Raw genomic sequence first — 24,410 nt, 5'->3', positions numbered from 1 at the left:
GGACTCGTGGCAGACGGTCCCTAAGGTGGAGGGAGCTATTTCTACCCTGGCTAAGCATACAACTATACCTATTGAGGACAGTTGTGCTTTCAAAGATCCTATGGATAAAAAATTAGAGGGTCTCCTGAAGAAAATATTTGTTCATCAAGGTTTTCTTCTCCAACCTATAGCGTGCATTGTTCCTGTAACTACTGCAGCGTCCTTTTGGTTCGAGGCTCTGGAAGAGGCTCTTCAGGTTGAGACCCCATTAGATGATATTCTGGATAGAATTAGGGCTCTCAAGCTAGCTAATTCTTTCATTACAGATGCCGCTTTTCAATTGACTAAATTAGTGGCGAAAAATTCAGGTTTTGCCATTTTAGCGCGTAGAGCGTTATGACTTAAGTCCTGGTCTGCTGACGTGTCATCAAAAGCTAAGCTTTTAGCCATCCCTTTCAAGGGTAAGACCCTATTCGGGCCTGAACTGAAAGAGATCATTAAAGACATCACTAGAGGGAAAGGCCATGCCCTTCCTCAGGATAAGATGAGGACCAAACAAAATAATTTTCGTTCCTTTCGAAACTTCAAAGGTGGTCCCTCTACCTCTTCCCCTGCCCCAAAGCAAGAGGGGAATTTTGCTCAATCCAAGTCAGTCTGGAGACCTAATCAGACTTGGAACAAGGGTAAACAGGCCAAGAAGCCTGCTGCTCCCACCAAGACAGCATGAAGGGGTAGCCCCCGATCCGGGACCAGATCTAGTAGAGGGCAGACTTTCTCTCTTTGCTCAGGCTTGGGAAAGAGACGTTCAGGACTCCTGGGCTTTAGAAATAGTAACCCAGGGGTATCTTTTAGATTTCAAAGAGATTCCATTTTTCTCAATTGTCTGTAAACCAGACAAAAAGAGAGGCGTTCTTACACTGTGTAGAAGACCTATATACCATGGTAGTGATCTGCCCAGTTCCGGAAACAGAACAGGGGCAAGGGTTCTACTCCAATCTGCTTGTGGTTCCCAAAAAAGAGGGAACCTTCAGACCAATCTTGGATCTCAAGATCCTAAACAAATTCTTCAGAGTCCCATCCTTCAAGATGGAGACCATTCGGACTATTTTGCCGATGATCCAGGAGGGTCAATATATGACCACCGTGGGCTTAAAGGATGCGTATCTACATATTCCTATCCAGAAAGATCATCACCAGTTCCTCAGGTTCGCCTTTCTGGACAAGCATTACCAGTTTGTGGCTCTTCCCTTCGGGTTGGCCACGGCTCCCAGAATTTTCGCAAAGGTGCTAGGGTCCCTTCTGGCGGTTCTAAGGCCGTGGGGCATAGCGGTGGCGCCTTATCTGGACGATATCTTAATCCAGGCGTCAACTTACCAACTAGCCAAGTTTCACACGTACATCGTGTTGGCTTTTCTAAGATCTCACGGGTGGAAGGTGAACGTAAAAAAGAGTTCACTTCTCCCTCTCACAAGAGTTCCATTCCTGGGAACTCTGATAGATTCGGTGGACACGAAAATTTTTCTGACGGAGGTCAGGGAATCAAAAATTTTATCCATCTGCTGAGCTCTTCATTCCATTCCTCAGCCGTCAGTGGCTCAGTGTATGGAGGTAATCGGCTTAATGGTAGCGGCAATGGACATAGTTCCATTTGCTCGCTTGCATCTCAGACCACTTCAACTATGCATGCTCAATCAGTGGAATGGGGATTATGCAGATTTATCTCCTCAGATAAATCTGGACCAAGAGACTAGAGACTCTCTTCTTTGGTGGTTGTCACAGGATCATCTGTCCAAGGCAATGTGTTTCCGCAGGCCAGCGTGGGTCATAGTGACGACGGATGCCACCCTATTGAACTGGGGTGCAGTCTGGAATTCCCTGAAAGCACATGGTCTGTGGACTCAGGAGGAGGATCTCCTCTCGATAAATATTCTAGAACTGAGAGCGATATTCAATGCACTTCAGGCGTGGCCTCAGCTGGCGTCGGCCAGATTCATAAGATTCCAGTCGGACAATATCACGACTGTAGCATATATCAATCAGGGGGGAACAAAGAGTTCTCTAGCGATGATAGAGGTTACCAAAATAATTTGATGGGCAGAGACTCATTCTTGCCATCTATCAGCAATCTATATCCCATGTGTGGAGAACTGGGAAGCGGATTTTCTAAGTCGTCAGACTTTTCATCCGGGGGAGTGGGAACTCCATCCGGAGGTGTTTGCACAATTGATTCGGCAATGGGGCACACCAGAATTGGATCTGATGGCGTCTCGTCAGAACGCCAAACTTCCTCGTTACGGGTCCAGGTCAAGGGATCCTCAGGCAGTACTGATGCTCTAGCAGTACCCTGGTTGTTCAACCTGGCTTATGTGTTTCCACCATTTCCTCTCCTTCCTCGTTTGATTGCCAGAATCAAACAGGAGAGAGCTTTGGTGATTTTGATAGCACCTGCGTGGCCACGCAGGACTTGGTATGCAGACCTGGTAGACATGTCATCTCTTCCACCATGGACTCTGCGACTGAGACAGGACCTTCTGATTCAAGGTCTGTTCCAGCATCCAAATCTAGTTTCTCTGCGGCTGCCTGCTTGGAGATTAAACGCTTGATCTTATCCAATTGGGGTTTCTCGGAGTCAGTCATAGATACCTTGATTCAGGCTCGAAAGCCTGTCACCAGGAAAATTTATCATAAGATATGGCGTAAATATCTTTATTGGTGCGAATCCAAAGGCTACTCATGGAGTAAGATCAGGATTCCTAGGATTTTGTCCTTTCTCCAAGAAGGATTGGAGAAGGGGCTTTCAGCTAAGTTCCTTAAAGGGACAGATATCTGCTTTATCAATTCTACTGCACAAGTATCTGGCAGATGTTCCAGACGTTCAGTCGTTCTGTCAGGCTTTAGTTAGAATCAAGCCTGTGTTTAAACCTGTTGCTCCGCCATGGAGTTTGAATTTAGTTCTTAAAGTTCTTCAAGGGGTTCCGTTTGAACCTATGCATTCCATAGATATTAAGCTTCTATCTTGGAAAGTTCTGTTTTTAGTTGCTATCTCTTCGGGTCGAAGAGTTTCTAAACTATCTGCATTGCAATGCGACTCGCCTTATCTTGTTTTCCATGCTGATAAGGTGGTTTTGCGTACCAAACCTGGATTCCTTCCTAAGGTTGTTACTAATAGGAATATCAATCAGGAAATTGTTGTTCCTTCTCTGTGTCCTAATCCTTCTTCTCAGAAGGAGCGTCTGTTGCACAACGTGGTTCGTGCTTTGAAGTTTTACTTGCAAGCGACCCAAAGATTTCTGTCAAACATCTTCTTTGTTTGTTTATTCTGGAAAACGTAGAGGTCAAAAAGCTACGGCTACCTCTCTTGCCTTTTGGCTGAAAAGCATCATCCGTTTGGCATACGAGACTGCTGGACAGCAGACTCCTGAAAGAATTACAGCTCACTCTACTAGAGCGGTGGCTTCCACATGGGCTTTTAAAAATGATGCTGCTGTTGAACAGATTTGTAAGGCTGCGACTTGGTCTTCATTTCATACCTTTTCCAAATTTTACAAATTTGATACCTTTGCTTCTTCGGAGGCTATTTTCGGGAGAAAAATTCTTCAAGCAGTGGTTCCTTCTGTTTAACCATCTGTCTTGTCCCTCCTGTTCATCCGTGTCCTGTAGCTTTGGTATTGTATCCCACAAGTAAAGGATGAATCCGTGGACTCGTCTTACCTTATAGAAGAAAAGTAAATTTATGCTTACCTGCTAAATTAATTTCTTCTATGATAAGACGAGTCCACGGCCCTGCCCTGTCATTTTAAGACAGAGTATATTTTTTTTTGCTTTAAACTCGGTCACCTCTGCACCTTCTAGTTTCTCCTTTTTCTTCCTGTACATTCGATCGAATGACTGGGGGGTGGAGATATGGGAGGAGCTATATAGACAGCTCTGCTGTGGTGCTCTGCCACTTCCTGTTAGGAAGGATAATATCCCACAAGTAAAGGATGAATCCGTGGACTCGTCTTACCATAGAAGAAATTAATTTATCAGTTAAGCATAAATTTACTTTTTATTGTAAAAGGACAAAAAAAGTGCAAGAATAAAATACTGTAGCGTGTTAGAGCGTCTATTGCACTGTTGCTTAAAGGGATAGTGTAGTCAAAATTAAACTTTTATGATTCAGATAGAGCAGCAATTTTAGGCAACTTTCTAATTTACTCCTATTATCAAATTTGATTCGTTCTCTTGGTATCTTTATTTGAATGTAAGCTTATAAACTGGCCGATTTTTGGTTTAGCACCTAAGTGGCACTTTATGATTGGTGGCTACATTTAGACACCAATCAGAAAGTTCTACCCAGGTGCTGAACCAAAAATGGGCTCCCATGCTTACATTCCTCTTTCAAATAAAGATAGCAAGAGAATGAAGAAAAATTGATAATTGGAATAAATTTGAAAGATCTGAATCATGAAAGTTTAATTTTGACTGTACTATTCCTTTAACCACTGCAAAGGCTCCAGAGAAACCCTGGGACCTAGTTGAACAAATGTGATAAGCCGATGACCAAGAGGCATATTTGTGTAGCCACCGGTTAGCTCCTAGTAGTATATCTACTCCTGATCCTACCTAGGTATGGTTTTTGGCAAATGATATTGAGATCAAAGTAAATGTGATGATAGAAGTAAATTGTACATTTCTATGTCCGAACCATGAAAGATTTAAGGCCCAAAATAGTTAAAAAAAAGAAAATAATTCTCTGTTAGAGCATTTTATTATTGTACTTTTGCTTGTATTTAACTATGCCTATAATCCCTTGTTACACATATTTACAGTCCGCTCCAGTGCAGCAATGCACTACTAGAAGATAATTGAAAACATTGTGAGCCAATGAACAGAGACAAGTGTGTATGGCCACCAATCACTAGCTAGCTCCCAGTAGTACATTGCTGCTGCTAAGGATATGTACATATGTTTTTCAACAAAGGATACCAAGATAATTAAGTACATTTGATAATAGAAGTGAGTTCAAAAGTGTTGTAAAATTACGTCCTCTTTCTGAATCTTTAAACTTTTTAATTTAGTCTTTCTTTAGTCTTTCTTGTACCTTTTTAACCCCTTATGGACCGGGAATTTCAGAGAAAAACTTGCCAAAAATACTGGGAAACTTAGCATTTTGCTATCATTCCATTTAAACAGAAATAGAGCCTTGTGGTCTGCCAGTATGAAGTTTTAGGGATTTTTTTTATTTTATGCAGTGTAGGATTCCCCCCCTACCTCCCTGCTCCCTCCCCCCTCCTAATGGGATCTGCCATCTTAGGCACTAGCAGCTGTCTGCCAGTTTCCAGTTTATAATTAGATATGTTGTTTTTTTTAGACTGGCAAATCAGCAGCATTAAAATTAAAACTATATATATATATATCTCCTATAATTAGGTTAAGAAGATGTTTTCTGAAGAAAATATTCATATCTAAGGAAGAAGAGTGAATTAACAATTCTTGTAAGTAAGAGGTGTTGGTAAGGAAGAAAAGTGTATCAAACAGAAGTATATGGTTTTTCTGTAGCCATTGAACGAAGAGTAATTATTTTGTTCTAAAGGGACACAACACTGTAAAATGTATTTCAACTTAATGTGTTTGCAGCTGGTATAGCGTATTTTATGTATTGGGAAATTGCTTCTTTAGGCTTATTTTTGTGTTTAACATAGATGAATTTGCTCATTAAAACCACCACCCATTGCATGTAAAAATGCACCCGTTTAAATAGGCTGAGTATGCAGAAAGCTTTATCTTTTTAGATAGGCCAATACTTTGGTACTAAAGATTTAATTATGGGTGATGTTTTAAATTTTCAATAATGAGCCTATTTGGCACAATTCCCAATATATTTAGTACACTGCAGCTAAAATAAAATAATGGGGGCACATTAAGGGATGGAAAAATGTACAGTGTCAGTTTACAGGCCATCATCTCAAGCAAAATGGTATCATAAATGACATAGCAGCAAATTAACATTTTTATGCAAAAAATATATTTTTAACATGTTTAACTAAAGCCATTTAGTGTATAATAATACCACGAGGAAGTGCATGTTTGTGTCTAAGTAATCCCACAGATAGACTGCTTGCTTTCTGATAAGGACAACTGACCAGGGGCATACTCCATCCGCATTAAAAAGTTTTGTTTCCCCTTGAATCTATTTTATAATACCCTCTTATAGATGACCTTACTGTACCTTTTAATTCTACATACAGTGAAAAGTATGGATGTGCATTTGAATGATTCAGTAGCATCAGAAGGCGGCAGCTTGTGCCATTCACCTATTTATAGAGCCGCATTTATACTTTTGAAAGTGCTACACACTGCAAATCCAGACTTTAGTGTGTTGTACTTTCACAAGTATATTTTGTAAGAATATTCCGCATTCATTATGGCCTGACCTAGGAATCTGTTTTGTATAGTTAAGTCTTGATTTGATATGCACTGAAGTCCCCAGGAAAAAAAGCATAGCTAATAATGTATGCCATTGTTTTTGTGGCCCCAGAAAAAAGGCAGAAATGTGCTTTGGGTGGCCAAAACTCAAGAGCCATCTACACTGGAAAACCTTACATAAATCCCCTGTGCCACTGCACGTGTTGGAAGTATATAACTCTGTGTTTAATAATAATAATAATAATAATACATTTATATGTGGCCCTTAAGGCTTCTAAAGTTTACTGTTACCTTCTTGACCCTTCTGGGGGATTTCTATTCAGTAGATATGTGTTTAATAAGATCTGAAAGACTGTACACCTTTTATTTGCTTTTTAAGTAGTAGTTCACAGGTGCAAACATTTTAAGGGAAGAAAGTGTCTGTCAGAAGTTGTGTGTCTCCTGAGCTTTCTTACTCGCAAGCGATTTAATTTGTTTTTTTTAATGTCCTACCATTAATTTCCCTCAGGTCACCATGGCTTCTGGTCGCCGTGTCACTCTTAAGCATAAGTTGTCAGATCATACTGAGTTGTCCCCTCGTAAATACTTGAAGAGTGGGCAGTCCTCCAAATTACCCAGAACGGTCAGTGAAACCACAGACCATGGCACTGAGAGTCCCAGTGTGGCAGAGGAAAGACATGTGAACCTGTATACCTGTGAGGCTATGTCTAATGTGAAAAAGGGCTTTCATACCATGAATACTGAAGATACTTCCTCAAGCTCTCGTAGGGTTTCTTTTAGAGGCCGTTTACGGAGAAGTTGGCCTCTATATCAGCAGACTGACGTGCAGGAACCTGTCGAGATCAGGGAGTCTAGGCATTCACCTGCTTTACAATGCAAAGTAAATATATTTTCTTTTCCTTTAAATGTTTGGTACTTTTTCCCACTTTGTCAAATAAAGTGTATATATAGTGTTAAATAGGAGTAGTGTTGGGGAAGGACAAATAGCTTCTTACTACATGATCACATTTAGGCTGAGTAATTGCAGAAACATTTAACCATAACACCATAAACACAAACTTCAAAACACATCGCTGTACACAAAATATTTCTACATGTTTCTATTTGTACTCCGTTGCAAAATGTATTACTGCACTTGAATTAAGTCATTTTATCTGAGGTATGAACACTAAAACGTAAAGCAATTACAGTCGTTATTGCATTAATAGCACTCTGCAAACCTGTTCTTGACTGTTTATTTTATGAGTATAATTTAAATTCTAGCAGAATAATTGTCTATTTTATAGTACTGATAGTAGGTAACATTCTAAAGCTTTAATCTGTTAGCTAGGCTCACTAATGCAAAATTGTATTCTCTAACTAAATTAAGGAGTTAAGCACAAAGTCCAGCTCACAATCTCAGCATGGACAGTGAAAGGTTTCACAACTGCTGCCCCATATCTTCTTATTTAGGAACAGCAATGCCAGAATTTTTAATTATGCACTGGTTAAACACATAGTTAGCTAGGGTCAGTAATGCTCTAACAAAATTAGAGTATGTAGTTTTTGCCTAAGCATGTCTCTTTAACTCACAATCACTGTTCCCTCTAAGGTGCGCGGCAGCGCACCTTCCCTCTCTGTGTAGCTCAGGCAGTACATCAGGCCGCGCTAAACAGGAGGAATGTGGAATGTGATTTTTTAAAGTTACTAATTTTCTTCCCTGCGCTGCCTGCGACCGTGACTGCTGAGAAGAGTCCATCCTGATGAGAGGTAATCAAAGCGCCAAAAACCAAATGGCCGGGTCTGGGATAGATAAAATTATGTATGTTTATTTGCACATATAAAAGTTAACATTACGTTAAACCTTAATACAAAATAAATGAATAATCAAGGATCCAAGATTTTACAATGAGTTAAAATCACAAATTAAAACTTATAATAATAAAAACAATTTATTCCTTTAGCAATTTGTAATTGCTAGCGGTGTAATGTAGCCTGTGTATAAGTGGACGATTTAATTAGAGAGACACTCTTGCTATTGTGGTCTGTCTAATGTTGACTAAATGTCTAGCATCATGTGATAGTTTTTAACGTGTATTTTCTAATTCCTTAATATGAGTGAAGAGTGCCCAATGGGGCTGATGATATATAAGATGTGTCTAAAAAAGTTATGTGTTCAAATAATTCCTTTAAAAAATCCCTTTAAAAATGTGTTGATATACAAATGTGAAAAAACAAAGGATATTCAGAGTACAATGTGAACAAACAATATTCAATGCTGTGTGCACAAACTTATACTCAATAATCGGTGAAAAACAAAGAATCACAGTCCGGTGATCGAAATCAGTGTTGATGTGAACACAATGAATAAAAAATACAAAAATGAAAAATAAAAATAAAAATATATGCAAAAAATAATCCTGATATAATGTAAACAATTACGTATCCATAAAAATGTCAGTTTAGGATGAAAGTGTGTACTTGTTTTTTTCCCAGATGGAGTGTAGAAAGTTATCTCCCAGTGTTCTCCTTGCCAGTGTGGGGTGCAATCTGTCTTCTAGGTGCTGACCCAAGCGGTCAGTGTGATTTTCAGCAATATTCTATTCTTTTCTGCCAACAACAAAAAACAATAATAGTGCAGATGGTTTTAAACAAAATAATCCTACCAGAGTGTCACTTACCAGTCGACGCGTTTCGGTCATAGGGTCTTGAGAAAGGTCAGTGTATGACCGAAACGCGTCGACTGGTAAGTGACACTCTGGTAGGATTATTTTGTTTAAAACCATCTGCACTATTATTGTTTTTTGTTGTTGGCAGAAAAGAATAGAATATTGCTGAAAATCACACTGACCGCTTGGGTCAGCACCTAGAAGACAGATTGCACCCCACACTGGCAAGGAGAACACTGGGAGATAACTTTCTACACTCCATCTGGGAAAAAAACAAGTACACACTTTCATCCTAAACTGACATTTTTATGGATACGTAATTGTTTACATTGTATCAGGATTATTTTTTGCATATATTTTTATTTTTCATTTTTGTATTTTTTATTCATTGTGTTCACATCAACACTGATTTCGATCACCGGACTGTGATTCTTTGTTTTTCACCGATTATTGAGTATAAGTTTGTGCACACAGCATTGAATATTGTTTGTTCACATTGTTCTCTGAATATCCTTTGTTTTTTCACATTTGTATATCAACACATTTTTAAAGGGATTTTTTAAAGGAATTATTTGAACACATAACTTTTTTAGACACATCTTATATATCATCAGCCCCATTGGGCACTCTTCACTCATATTAAGGAATTAGAAAATACACGTTAAAAACTATCACATGATGCTAGACATTTAGTCAACATTAGACAGACCACAATAGCAAGAGTGTCTCTCTAATTAAATCGTCCACTTATACACAGGCTACATTACACCGCTAGCAATTACAAATTGCTAAAGGAATAAATTGTTTTTATTATTATAAGTTTTAATTTGTGATTTTAACTCATTGTAAAATCTTGGATCCTTGATTATTCATTTATTTTGTATTAAGGTTTAACGTAATGTTAACTTTTATATGTGCAAATAAACATACATAATTTTATCTATCCCAGACCCGGCCATTTGGTTTTTGGCGCTTTGATTACCTCTCATCTGATTATCCATATCGTGTTGACCGCTAGGGGTCAACTGATTAGAGCAAAGGGTCTCTGGCTATTGGCGCTTAGTGTAAACTCACCACTAAGAGTCCATCCTGACTTACCAGGGAAGCTGTTGTTACCACTACCAGCCTGTTGAGGCTGCGAATGGTTTGCTGGCGCTGTGATGTTACCAGGGAAGCAGCTGAGCTGTGGGGAGGCTGCGATTATTGGTTTGCTGGCGCTGTTACAGGGAAGCAGCAGCTGTGGAGGCTGCGATGATTGGTTTGCTGGCGGCGCGCTGTCACTGTCAGAGTCTCTGACTTGCTTGTATCTGGGTCGGAGACAGTTTTTAAAGTAATCACTCACGCACAGGCACAGTGTCACTGTCAGTAGTTGGCTTGCAGAGTTGCAGACAGTCCACTTCAGAGTCAGAGTTGCTTCAGACAGTTGCACTTCTGCGCGGCACAGCACTACTTGCATATTAGCTCAGCCTCTCAGTCCTAAGCCTCCTATATAGTAGCAGCACGGTAAGTTAGTCGGTAGTTACCTGAGGCACACACGACACACCTGACCGGCTGCTGGCATCCCCTCCCCGGCCCTCCTGTCCTGTCAGCTAAAGTACTAATACTTATATAACTGTAGCACTGATGATCACATCACATAGAGATCTATTACACTGTCAGTTCTGATGCTCAGCAGTGCGTGCTATAAAGTACTAATACTTATAATATAAGTATTAGTACTTTATAGCACGCACTGCTAAACATCAGAACTGATTGTAATAGATCTCTATGTGATGTGATCATCAGTGCTACAGTCAGGGGCGTACTGACAAGTCGGCCCTGGCCCGAGGGCCCGGCTTCTTAAAGGGGCCCCATGCATCATCTAAAGCTTCCATTAATTTTTTTTTTAAAGAATTATTTATTTTTGCCTTGAATTTTTTTTTTTGTGGGTGGGGGTGCGGTGGTGGAGGAGACGAGAAGAGTATGAGACTGTGAGTGAAGCAGCAGCGTTTTGTTACCACTCGTGATTGATGACTACTCGTGTGAAGTGAAGGAAGGAAGCTCAAGCAGGCGCAGCAGGAGCCGGTTAGGTAAGAAAGTGACAGCTGGCACTGTGAAGGAAAGAAAGGCTGGACTGGAGATCCGAGATAGTGTAACAAGTAACCAGCAGCCTGCCCTGCAATATGTGGACCGGCTGGTGTGTATAAATCCAGAATCCGGTCCACATATTAATGATCACCTCCTGGCCTGCCCTGGTTCTGTCTGGCTGCTTAGCTCCACCTCCACACGCCGTGCGCACATAATTTTAACAGCATATTTAGAGAGGCGGCAGCCGCGGCACTGCAATAGCATATCAGACAGTGTGGTGAGGTGAAGGAGGAGAGAAGGAATGAGTCAGGCAAGGTGACGACGACTCAAGTAAGTGAAGGAGCCGGCTGCCAGAGGCAAGCAGCGATTTGCAAAAAACCCAGGCATAATTGTTTGATTGAACTAGTGAACTTTGAGTTGTTAGTATAATGTAAGACAGTAATAAGTAAAGTACTGCAGTCTGTTAAGTTGCTTGCTTGATTTGCTATTAGCAAATCAAGCAAGCAACTTAAGCAGACTGCAGTACTTTACTTATTACTTACACTGATTAATCTTCTATTAATTTGAACTTTCATTCAAATGTTTTACCTGACTGAGTCATACTAACCAGTCATATGGTAAGAGGCTAAGAGATTAAGTCAACCTTAACCAGGCTTGCCCTGAAGCATTTACTCACTGGATTAATCAGTTATGTGCATCACAAAACCATATAGCAATCTACTCAGGTGTTCATTTTAAAACACATTTGCCTAAAACCCTCTAGTTGTAAATATAGAAATATATCTACCTGGCTTTGCTCTTTTCAATCTGAGGCTAGGTGTATATAAATTTGTCTACTTACAACATATACTGAAATTTGTATTGCCTATACAATGAGCCTCATGAAACTGCAGCAGTGAGCTCTGCATGACCAAAAACAGCTTCACTGCTTACCGATGAAGCACCCAAATCACAAAATGTAAGCAGGCAATTTAAGCAATGCCTTATAAGACTCTCCCCCCCCCCCTCAAATGATGATAATTAAATACTTCGCTTTGCTTAATAAAGATAAAATAGTTAAGGTCATTATTTGGGGGTTTCCAAAACAGCTGGGGACTGAACCCATCATAAAATATAATATAGCATCTGAATAACATTTGTGTGTTAGTGTAAATTAATACACACATAGGACCATGTCAAGGTCTCTCCCTCCCTGGGTCTCTCACACACATAAACACACACATATGCACATACACACACACATATGCACATACACATATACACACACACACACACATGCATATATACACACACATACATACACATATATATATACGTGTGTGTGTATGTATGTATGTATGTGTATATATATATATATATATATATATATATATATATATATATATATATATATATATATGTATGTGTGTCTATGCTCAATGCCGCACACAGGCGGTATAAAGCCCGCACACAGAATTTTTTTTTTGCACGCAATGAAAAAAAATTAGAGGGAACATTGCTCACAATGTTGAATTATTGTATACATAAACTCTAAATATCCTACACTGCAAATCCACCATGTATATGTTCTTTGCATGCTCTTCATTCAGCAGTACGTGCACAGCACACAATAATAAAGAAACGTTATTATTTTTCTTAGTGGTTTTGTTGCTCAGCATGTGTTGTAGAGCTTCTTTATAGGTTAAACTATGTTTACGCACATCCAAGATTAGAAATGATTATATTATTTTGTGTTTTGCATAGCTTGAAACAGAGACGAAAAAATCTCCCGTAGATCCTGACAACATACAGAAGGATGACCCAAGGCGCAGAAGGCGCAGTACGCAGCCTTCCACAATGTTGTTTAAGAAAGCTTTCCGTGACATCATTGGAACGCCCATCAAAAAACAAGCTTCAACATGCAGTTCTCCAGAGAATGAATGCAGCAAAAAATCAAACAGTCTTCTCCATAAAGTTTCTAGTGCCACTAATGTGGACAATAAACCTGAAGTTAACTACAGCACAGAGTCAAACCAGCCCATCCTGAGAGATGCAGATATTCTACATTGTAGCCCAGAAAGAGATCTCAATCACCTGCTACAAAAGGAAAAAAAGCCCATAGAAAAATCAGAGCACAACCACCTGCTTGCCAAGGAAAATGAGACCATGGTGATGGCTGTGCCTGACTCCATTTACACATACCAGCTGCCTGAACCTGCTGCAGATATCAAAGAGGAAACCTCCAGGCTTGTGTTTTTATATGAAGATGATAATGATAAAGATCTTGGTGTGGTGAGTGTTTGGGTTATGAAAAATTATATATAGGAGCAGACCTAGTTACCTTGTGACTTCTCACTTCATACAACACCCCCTGCAATGGGAACGTGGCCAGGGAGAGCTAACTGGTTGTAGATATTTTAAATAGCCAGTGTGCTGACAAATATTACATATGTATTTACTCTTCTGGTATAAATTATAGACTGGCCAACTCTACAATTAGTGGGCAGTTTTCTGTACAAAACTTGTGGGCATTCCTGCCTTAGAATATAGAAAGCTTAAAAGTGTTCTGTTTGTGAGACAACCATATAATGCAGTCTCTTACATTACTTATGGTCTCATGTTTCCTAAAAATTTGATTCCTGAGACTGCCCAGAAGCATATTGTAGCTTTAAAATATGGTAATTGTTACGTAATAAAAATAGAAAACTTTAGCTCTTAAAGGGACACTGAACCAAAATGTTTCTTTTGTGATTCAGATAGAGCATGCAATTTTAAGCAACTTTCTATTTTACTCATATTATCAATTTTTCCTCATTCTCTTGCTATCTTTATATAAAAAAGAAGGCATCTAAGCTTTTTTCTTGGTTCAGAACTCTGGACAGCAGTTTTTGATTGGTGGATGAATTTATCCACCAATCAGCAAGGACAACCTAGGTTGTTCACCAAAAATGGTCCGGCATCTAAACTTACATTCTTGCATTTCAAATAAAGATTCCAAGAGAATGAAGAACATTTGATAATAGGAGTAAATTAGAAAGTTGCTTAAAATGTCATGCTCTATCTGAATCACGAAAGAAAAAAATTGGGTACAGTGTCCCTTTAAGGTTATCAAAGCCTAATGATATGTTGTATAAGCAGAACCGGGGAAAATGTTGTTAAAGTGATGGTAAACTCTCCCCTTTATAAAAACATATCATGAATGTTAGTGATATTTTAGATGGTTTAATTTATCAGCTGTAATGATGTGCTGTAACTTACTTTCCTTCTTAATATGGGAAGAGTCCACAGCTGCATTCCTTACTTTTGGGAAATACTGAACCTGGCTACCAAGAGGATGCACAGACAACCCAGCCAAAGTCTTAAATACCTCCCCTACTTCCTCATAACCCCAGTCATTCTTTGCCTTTCGTCACAGGCGAAGGAACGTTTTCAATGTAATTCTGGATGTGGTTTGTGCCTTGAAGTCCTATCTTCAGGCCACAAAGGAATTTAGACAAACTTCTTTTTCTGTTTGTTCTCTTTTCCGGGAAGTGTAGGGGTCAGAGGGCCTCTTCGACTTCCTTATCTTTTTGGATGAGGAGTGTCATTCGTTTAGCATAGTGACAGTGGTACATAAGCCTCCTCTGAGGATTACGGCTCATCTATGAGAGCAGTGGTTTCCTCTTGGGCCTTCAAAGATAAGGCCTCTGTGGATCATATTTGTAAGGCGGCTACCTGGTCCTCCTTATATACTTTTTCCAGACTTTAAAAGTTTGATGTTTTTGCTTCTACTGAAGCAGCCTTCGGGAGAAAGGTTTTTGCACGCTGTGGTGCCCTCAGCTTAGGGTTCGCCTCTCTTTTTCCCCTCTCATTAGCATTCCGTGTACTCTAGAGCTTGGGTATACGTTTCCCAAAAGTAAGGAATGCAGCTGTAGAGTCTTCCCATATTAAGAACACCGCTCCCGCCCGTGTTCTCCGATGGGCGGCCCTAAATTTATTCTTCTGGCACCTTTTTTCACCCTGATATTTCTCCTATTGTTCCTTGTTCCCTCGGCAGAATGAATGGGGTTATGAGGAAGTGGGAGAGGTATTTAAAGGACCAGTCAACACAGTAGATTTGCATAATCAACAAATGCAAGATAACAAGACAATGCAATAGCACTTAGTCTGAACTTCAAATGAGTAGTAGATTTTTTTTATTTTAAAAGTTATGTCTTTTTCCACTCCACCTGTACCATGTGACAGCCATCAGCCAATCACAAATGCATACACGTACCATGTGACAAGCCATCAGCCATTCACAAATGCATACACACTTAATCTTGCACATGCTCAGTAGGAGCTAGTGACTTAAAAAAGTTTAAATATAAAAAGACTTTTGTTAATGGAAGTAAATTGGAAAGTTGTTTAAAATGGCATGCTCTATCTGAATAATGAAAGTTTAATTTTGATTGCGTGTCCCTTTAAGCCTTTGGCTGGGTTGTCTTTGCCTTCTCCCGGTGGCCAGGTTCAGTAATTCCCAAAAGTAAGGAATGCAGCTGTGGACTCTTCCCGTGGAGAAGGAAAGGAAATTATCAGGTAAGCATAATTTAAGTTTTTTTTAATGTTGATATGAAATTCAAATTCGCCGCCGCCAAAAGTAAGTTATAGCGCATCTTCATTACAACTGATAAATTAAACTCCATCTTAAATATCGCTAACATTCCTGATCTGTTTTTATAAAGACAGTTTACCATTACTTAGCTTTGTTACTATTGTATGCATGTTACATTTGAATAATTTACTGAATTCACTTCCATTGGCACCTTATTTTTTCCTGTTTCTCTAAATAGATGTTGTACTCCAATATCATGCATATAAAAGCAGCATTTTCACTTCAAATTTTTATTCTTTTCCTGAAAAAATGAAATGCGAAAGCTCTTTGGATTTAAGTTTTTATGCTTCCTACTTATTGGCTGAGAAGCGCCACAGTCTCTGCTTTATTGTTAGAGAGGAACATACCTCTGCACTTATGACCAGATATTGTTCATTATTCAGGAAAGGAACATGAGTTTTTCAATATAGCAAACACTGAAATATATTTTGAAATATCCTCTATTAGATGAAAAAAGTTGACTACAATATCCCTGAAACATATGGTTTCAAAGATTTAGATTGTATGTTTTATTCTGTTTTAAAGGCTAGTGAGAGCTATTTTACAAGGCTTCATCTGTTCCTCAGCACATCTATCAATTGTATCTTTGTTCTATTTATGCAGGATAATAACTCTGAGAAAGATCCGTCTATTGGAAGCGACTTTTCTGACATAGAAGATATTGAGTCACTTGCAAGATTTTCCCAGGAGGAGCAGGCTGACTCCTCCTATCAACTGTCAGAAGCTTCCTATCAACTATCAGAAGCCTCTACATCTTCTAATTATGTCACATACCCGCTGCACTTGTACAGGAACTATTCATACAACTATGCACAGCCCTGGACCAGCAGTCCCTTGCCCAAAGCCTGCACACAAGGGAGCACATGGCGCCAGAATGAGTCCAACATCAGTCGCCTTTCTGAGCCTTCTACAGATTTGATTGAGAATTCATTCCTAAGTGCCTCCAGTGATGGCGATATGTCAGGAAACCTACACCGCAATAGATCAGGTTCATTTGATACCGCATGGATCTGTGAGAGCGCAAATAAACTGATGAGGAGGCATTCGGATGTGCACATTCCTGTGGACCATTCCAAGACTCCGAAATTCCTGCAGGAAGGATTCATAGATACACATTGCCACTTAGACATGTTGTTCTCAAAACTGTCTTTCAGGAGCTCTTTTGCTGAGCTAAGAGATAACTATTCTTCCACATTTCCCAGAGAATTCCAAGGTTGCATAGCAGATTTCTGTGACCCAGGCACTTTAGATAACAATCAGTGGGAGCATTTACTGGGGGAAGACATGGTGTGGGGGGCATTTGGTTGTCACCCTCACTTTGCACAGTATTATGACAGTCGGAAGCAAGATGCGATCATGAATGCAATGAGACACCCAAAGGCTATAGCTTATGGGGAAATGGGTCTGGATTATTCTCATAAATGCTCTACTACAATACCAATGCAACACACGGTGAGAGAAAAAGTCTTGTTTCTAAGTTTAGTTGTAGTTTTAGTAAGTTTGCAATCTAAAAGTGTTAGGAACCTGAAGGTTTTGTTTTAGAAAGGGTAAATGATGTGTGAATTATGTTATTGTTGCACATTACCCAAAGAAACATTTACTAAGCAGTTGAAGGTAATGGTACGTATCTGAAAGCAGAGGGATGCATGATCTCTCTATATACTACCTATATACTGCCTGGTTTAGAATCATCTGCTGGCCCACTGGCTTGGTGTTGCTGGATCCTTTCTTGGCCCTGTACCTGTCTATATATTTTTTTTTCTGCTATTCAAAGCACAACTTAATTGCATAATTTAACATAAATATATCCGCTAATTTTTACCTTATTTTGGCTAAGATTTTACCCGGGTGGTCAGTAAAATCAGCCAGTTTGTGTGCCCTTTAAAAAGGTTCTTGGGAGAACACTGGAGATGTATATAATCAGAACAAAAACCTGCACTCTCTGGTAGTGACGTTTCGGGGACAAAGTATCCCCTTCCTCTGAGGAAGGGGATACTTTGTCCCCGAAACGTCACTACTTTTCACAGTAAAAGATTAAATTTGAAAAAGACCAGAGAGTGCAAGTTGTTCTGCTATACTTATTCTATACTGGCACCCTGGCAGCTGCTATACTAAGTGAGAGTGCTCTCCTTTGAGATAGATATATATAATGCTCAAATAACAAAGTATTGCAGTATGCATAATATTTCAAAGACAAGCTTTTGAGAGTTTTTGAGAGGGGTGTCATAAAAAGCAGAGGATGTGTCTGAAGGAGAAAATGGCTGAGAATAGCCAGAAAGAGTAAATAAACAGAGGAGAGTAAATAGGCAAAATGAGAGGAAAAACAAAGGAAAAAGAAACCAATATAGGACAATAAAATGAGATTATAGAAAGTTTTGGTAGTGTGTGAGAAAGCCAGAGTCTACATTAAGTATATAGTGTGTGTGTAAGCCAGATTAGCATAAAACCTAAATGCGCTACTCAGCCACAATTTGGTGGCAAGAACACAGAGGGGAAAAGGGTACATCATTTGTCGGATGTAACCCAGTGTAAGGACAGGTGTAGACTTAGGTCTGCTTTCTAAATACAAATGTAATAACAAATATGACACTTTCAAGCAAGTGTAAAAGGATTGTAAGCTACTAAATAGCTACTATGAATTTTAATTATATAGTTTCCATGTTAATCTACAAAACAAAATATTTAATTTAAAGGGACAAAGAAGTATACATAAAGGGGTGTTGCTTTCAGAGGAAATCGCCAAAAGCAGTGCTGTTAGCACTTTGAAAAAAAGCAGTGCAGGCATTGGCAGTATGTGGTGCAGGTTTAACTAATACTTTGAATCATAAAAGAAAAAGTTTGGGTTTCATATCCCTTTAATTTACTTCTGCTATTAAATGTGCTTAATTCTCTGTGTCCTTTGTTGAAGAAGCAGCACTACTGGAAGCTAGCTAAACACATGGGTTAGTCAATGGCAAGAGGCATATATGTGCAGTCGGCAGCTAGCTCCCAGTAAGTGCATTGCTACTCCTGAACCTACTTGCATATGCTTTTGAGCAAAGGATACCAAGAGACTGAAGGAAATCAGAAGTAAATTGGAATGTTTCAATTTGTAATCTCTATCTGAAGCATTTTAAATGTTTAATTTTGACTTTACTGTCTTTAAATTCAGCAGTATTTTAAGCATGCTTCCCTTTAACCGGTTTTACTAACCCCTAGAACAGATTATTGTGAATAAATTGATTGTAAAGGTCGTTTGCTATAAAGAACTATTTCCTAGCATTAAAGTTTGTGTTCCTGCTCTGTCTGATTTGCATGTGAAAGGTGTTTGAGAAGCAGCTGAAGCTAGCAGTGGCCCTTGGGAAGCCTTTAGTGATTCACTGTCGGAATGCAGATGAGGACTTGTTCCAGATCTTGAAAAAGTTGGTTCCATATGACTACAAGATGCATCGGTGATTTGTGGCTCTGTTTTATTGCTTAATTCATCAGAATGTGTGTGCTTGTATAGTGTGTGGCGCCTCTACCTTTTGTGTGTGCTTGTATAATGTGTGGCGCCTCTACCTTTGTGTGTGCTTGTATAGTGTGTGGCGCCTCTACCTTTGTGTGTGCTTGTATAGTGTGTGGCGCCTCTACCTTTTGTGTGTGCTTGTATAGTGTGTGGCGCCTCTACCTTTTGTGTGTGCTTGTATAGTGTGTGGCGCCTCTACCTTTTGTGTGTGCTTGTATAGTGTGTGGCGCCTCTACCTTTTGTGTGTGCTTGTATAGTGTGTGGCGCCTCTACCTTTGTGTGTGCTTGTATAGTGTGTGGCGCCTTTACCTTTTGTGTGTGCTTGTATAGTGTGTGGCGCCTCTACCTTTTGTGTGTGCTTGTATAGTGTGTGGCGCCTCTACCTTTTGTGTGTGCTTGTATAGTGTGTGGCGCCTCTACCTTTTGTGTGGGCTTGTGCAGTGTGTGGCGCCTCTACCTTTTGTGTGGGCTTGTGCAGTGTGTGGCGCCTCTACCTTTTGTGTGGGCTTGTGCAGTGTGTGGCGCCTCTACCTTTTGTGTGGGCTTGTGCAGTGTGTGGCGCCTCTACCTTTGTGTGTGCGTTTAATGGAATGTCTGCAGTTGTGTGCATCTTAGCATGTTTGTGCTTACCGCTATAAGTCTCTGCATGCATGCTCAGCTGGCTGTGTGCGTCTTTGTATGATCTGGCATGTGTGCCTGTCTGTATTTACTAATGAAGCTCACCAAGCTTATTCAGCGCATCTTCCTGTTCTTGAGTGCATACCTATACTTTTTTTTTTTCTGCATATGCTGGGTTTAACCTATACGTGCTCATCTTTGTGTGTGTTATTTGCATACCTTTCGCCATTAGCCTGGTTTTACTTCCCTATCTGGAATGTTATACAGGTACAAATCCCCAAATCCAAACTTATTCTGAAATCCAAACTTTTTTTGTAAGTCACAATCCTATGTCTTGTTTTTTGTGATCTAAAATGCAAATAATATTCTATATTTATTTACAGTACTGTACTATGTATACAGAAGTATTAAAAATGATATAAAACTACCTTTAGCTTACATGTATAAGCTGTAAATATTGCCTAACTGACAAGATATTATTGTCTACACTTGGTTCCACACCCTCTCCAAACTTTTTTTTACAGATGCAAATATTCCAAAATCTAAACTATTCCTGGTCACATTAGGTTTGGATAAAGGGTTTTCTACCTGTACTATGCGTCTAAGATATCTCATTTGTGCACCATCTTTATTTGTTGTCTCTATCTGTAAGGAGTTTCTAAGTAATATTTTTTTGTCTTTGTTTTGTTTTCTTAGTCACTGCTTTACTGGAAATTACAACCAAATCGAGCCATTTCTGAAGGAGTTCCCAAACATGTCAGTGGGATTTACTGCCCTCTTGACATACCCCTCTGCCGAGGATGCCCGTGAGGCCATGAGACAGATCCCTCTAGAGAGGCTTATTGTGGAAACAGATGCCCCCTTCTTCTTGCCAAAGCAGGTAATATAATTGTTTAAAGGGACATGAAACCCCAATTTTTTTTTCATTGTTCAGATTATCATTGGTTTACCAATGTGTTCAGCTAGCTCCCAGTAGTGCTCCTTCAATAAAGAAATACCAAGACAATAAAGCAAAAGTTTTTAAAATTGCATGCTCTCTGAATCATGAAAGAAAAATTGTGGGTTTCATGTACCTTTTTTAAGTTGTCGTTTTGATTACTACTTTTGCTTGTATGACTGGTTAATGTGTATCATTCTAAAACTAATAAATCAAAATATCTTGGCATCTGCAATATTGGTAAGTGCTATGCCAAACTTAGACAAGTAATATGCATAAAATCTGTCTATATTACAACATATAGTCCGTTATAAACATTTAAATAATTCTTACGGCTCAATGTTGTATGAACTGCCACGATAGTGCTGTGTTAGAAAGGTATCAGTATCACAAGTGAGATTGCCGTTAAATTGTTCTAAAGGCATGAAATCAGTATTGACTGCAGTCTCGCCAACCGAAACGCAACCTCTTCTGTTACAATACAATAGTGAAACTAGTTTATGAATAATCCTATAGGAGCTGAAGGGAGTTGTGGGTATATTGAACATATGTATGTAGTGTGTCATATGTATTATACATTAAAACACTATATTATGTAAGAATGTTAACGGGACCGTAAACCATAGAAATTAAAGGGCTATGAAACCCTGAATTTGTTCTTCATGATTCAGATAGCAGGTTGTTTAAAATGCTCTAAATGACTTCTATTATCACATTTATATTCATTCTTGTGGTATCTTTTGTTGAAAAGCAGAGACGTATGCTATTGCAGCACTATTTCCTGTCATGTAGTGCTTCCGATGCTACCTAGGTATCTCTTCAATACAGACTATCATGGGAAGAAAGCAAATTTGATAATAAAGATAAATAGGAAACTTTTTTTTAATAATGGTATGCTGTCTGAATCACAAAATAATTTTTTTGGGATTCATATCCCTTCAAATGTTACATAATTCTGCACAGTCAGAGCTAAGTAAAAGTAATCTAGTGACATCTGTTTAAAAAAAAAAAAAATTTTTTTTTTTTAAGATTTAACCCCCAAAACTTTACCTTACCTTCCTCGCCTCTTCTTTTGCTCCTGTTTTTTTTTTTTTCAAAAGCACATCACAGGTACGCTGTGATTAGATTGTGCCATTGAACTAAATGTAGACTGCTTCCTCGCTGGGTAAAGAAGCCAAATGGGTACCTTTCATGTTTATTTTTGTATTTGAAATAGCTGGTTTTGCACCCCCCCTAGATTCACATTTCTAAGTAAATTTATTTGTATTTAATATGGTTGTACTATACAACCTCCAATATTTGGTTGTTAGCTGTAATGTGTTTACAAGGAAGAGATAACCCAAGGTGATATAATGTAAGTACATTTCTTAGAAAGTTGACAATGCTTGGATTTATAGTATAGCTGGACAAGTTATTTTAATATTACAACGTATTGTTCCACCTCGTCCCTACCAGTGTTAATTTCATCGACTAAAACTAGACTAAAATGAGCATAAAACTAAAGAAATTCTGATGACTAAAACTAAAATGGCATTTTAGTCAAAATACTATGACTAAAACTAAATCAAAATGGCATTTTAGTCAAGACTATGACTAAAACTAAATCAAAATTTGCTGTCAAAATTAACACTTTGTGCAATTTGTTATAATCAATCAATATCTAATTACTGCTCTTTTGTAAAAAAAATAAAAAAAGCAAGACTATCTTCTTGTTTATTTACGAAACTTGGTTTTATTTCATTTTAAGATAGAAGTTATATACCACAACAGTAAAATCTGTATTGCATGTTCAAACCTTAATACCAAAACTAAAAACAGGTTTATATAGAAGCATAGCTGTATTAGTATTGATAAAATATAAAGATATTTTGGTTGCATTTTTTCCCCTGTATCGTATAATATATTCTTCAATAAAGAAAATGTATCATAAAAAAAAAAAAAAAAGTTAGAGGGACAGTCTACTTCAAAATTGTTATTGTTTAAAAAGATAGCTAATCCCTTAATTCCCCATTCCCCAGTTTTGCATAACCAACACGGTTATATTAATACACTTTTTACCTCTGTAATTACCTTGTATCTAAGCCTCTTCTAGCAGCCCCCTTATCTCAGTACTTTTGACAGACTTGCATTTTAGCCAATCAGTGATTACTCTTAAATAACTCAACGCGAGTGAGCACAATGTTATCTATATGACACACATAAACTATCAGTGTCTTAACTGTCAAAATGCACTGAGATAAGAGGCGGTTCAACGGCTTAGAAATTAGTTTATGAGCCTACCTAGGTTTAGCTTTCAACAAAAAGCAAAGCAAATTTGATGATAAAAGTAAATTAGGAAGTTGTTTAAAATCACATGCTCTATCTGAATCATGAAAGTTTTTTTTATTTTGACTTGACTGTCCCTTTAAACTGAAAAAATGTAAAAAAAAAATGCAGAAAACTCAAAAATGTTAGATGATATTTTTTTTGTTATTCTTTTAATACTTTTAGTACTACTTTATAAATGTATGTTTTGGTGCTTGAAGTATTTATTTTATATTGTTTATGTTCCAATGGATTTATTTTACAGGTGCCAAAAAGTTTTTGTAAATTTGCTCACCCGGGTGTCGCCATTCACACGATTCAGGAAATGGCTAAACAGAAGAATTTGACGCTGGCGTCTGTACTGAGCGCTTTACGCCAAAACACCAAGCAGCTGTATAATGTGTAACATGCCACTTCCGATGCTGTGCACACAGAGCGATTGTTTTTCGTGGAAGATTTAAGCTAGAATTTTTTTTTATTCTACTACATTTTTGCCTTGTTCCTGGTTTACCGTTGCACTAAAAATTAGACTGAAGTTTTCACAGAACTAGCTGTGCTATTTTCTGTTCCTTTAAATAAGTTTTGTTTTAAAGAGCAATCTCTATAAAAAAATATTTTATTTTTAATGTGTTTATGTGTTTTTACTTCCACATTTAAAATATGGACAACAGTTGGAGAAATTTTGCCAATTTATTTTTGACACCACCTTGGTTTTTTTCTGATGATTTAGTAAAATAATTTAAAAAAAAATAAGCCGAAGAAAGAAAAAGAAAGCAGTATGACATGTTAAAAATAATGTAATCTAGAGATATAGAGAAGTTTTATATTTCATTCTAATGACACCGTGAGTCCATGGATCATCATCAGTTACTGTTGGGAATATCACTCCTGGCCAGCAGGAGGAGGCAAAGAGCACCACAGCAAAGCTGCTAAGTATCGCTTCCCTTCCCACAACCCCCAGTCATTCTCTTTGCTTACGTTAAAAGCAAGGAGGTGGTAAAGTTTAGGTGTCTGAAAGAAGATTCTTCAATCAAGATTTTATTATTTTAGAGCAGAGCAAGTTTGTTCTGTTCCTTCCTGGGGTTTAGCCGTAGCCCATGTCAGTCTCTTCAGTAGAGCAGTGGTGGCTTTTAAGTAATTGGGAACTTGTGGGGTATAATCCTCACTGCGCCTCCCAAATAGTTGTTGCTGCCCTAACTTGAAAGACTGAGTAAGATTATTCAGTCTTTCTTTTTTTCCACAGGTCCATGTGAGGGAAAATGCCTCTCAAACCTAGTGAGCTGTCCTGCTGCCGGACGGCCAGATGCAGGTAAGTGCCCTTTTGTCTTCTAATGAAGGGAGATGGTTCAC

At 38.6% G+C, this 24,410-nt stretch overlaps 1 protein-coding gene across 1 annotated transcript in view; it reads left to right on the top strand.

Moving 5' to 3' along the window:
- TATDN2 (TatD DNase domain containing 2) overlaps window positions 1-23,686 on the top strand; it is a 31,386-nt gene extending 7,700 nt beyond the window's left edge. The window contains exons 2-7 of the mRNA XM_053720772.1: window positions 6,896-7,267; window positions 12,846-13,373; window positions 16,318-17,166; window positions 19,018-19,145; window positions 20,516-20,699; window positions 23,326-23,686. Of these exons, the coding sequence (XP_053576747.1) occupies window positions 6,902-7,267; window positions 12,846-13,373; window positions 16,318-17,166; window positions 19,018-19,145; window positions 20,516-20,699; window positions 23,326-23,466 (2,196 nt within the window). The 5' untranslated portion in view covers window positions 6,896-6,901 and the 3' untranslated portion in view covers window positions 23,467-23,686. The remainder of the gene's footprint in view (window positions 1-6,895; window positions 7,268-12,845; window positions 13,374-16,317; window positions 17,167-19,017; window positions 19,146-20,515; window positions 20,700-23,325) is intronic.
- The last annotated feature ends 724 nt before the right edge of the window (window positions 23,687-24,410 follow it).

This window comes from Bombina bombina, chromosome 7 (genome assembly GCF_027579735.1).
Source record: "Bombina bombina isolate aBomBom1 chromosome 7, aBomBom1.pri, whole genome shotgun sequence".
Classification (NCBI taxonomy): Eukaryota; Metazoa; Chordata; class Amphibia; order Anura; family Bombinatoridae; genus Bombina; species Bombina bombina.
This window is presented reverse-complemented; position numbering and strand designations above follow the sequence as displayed.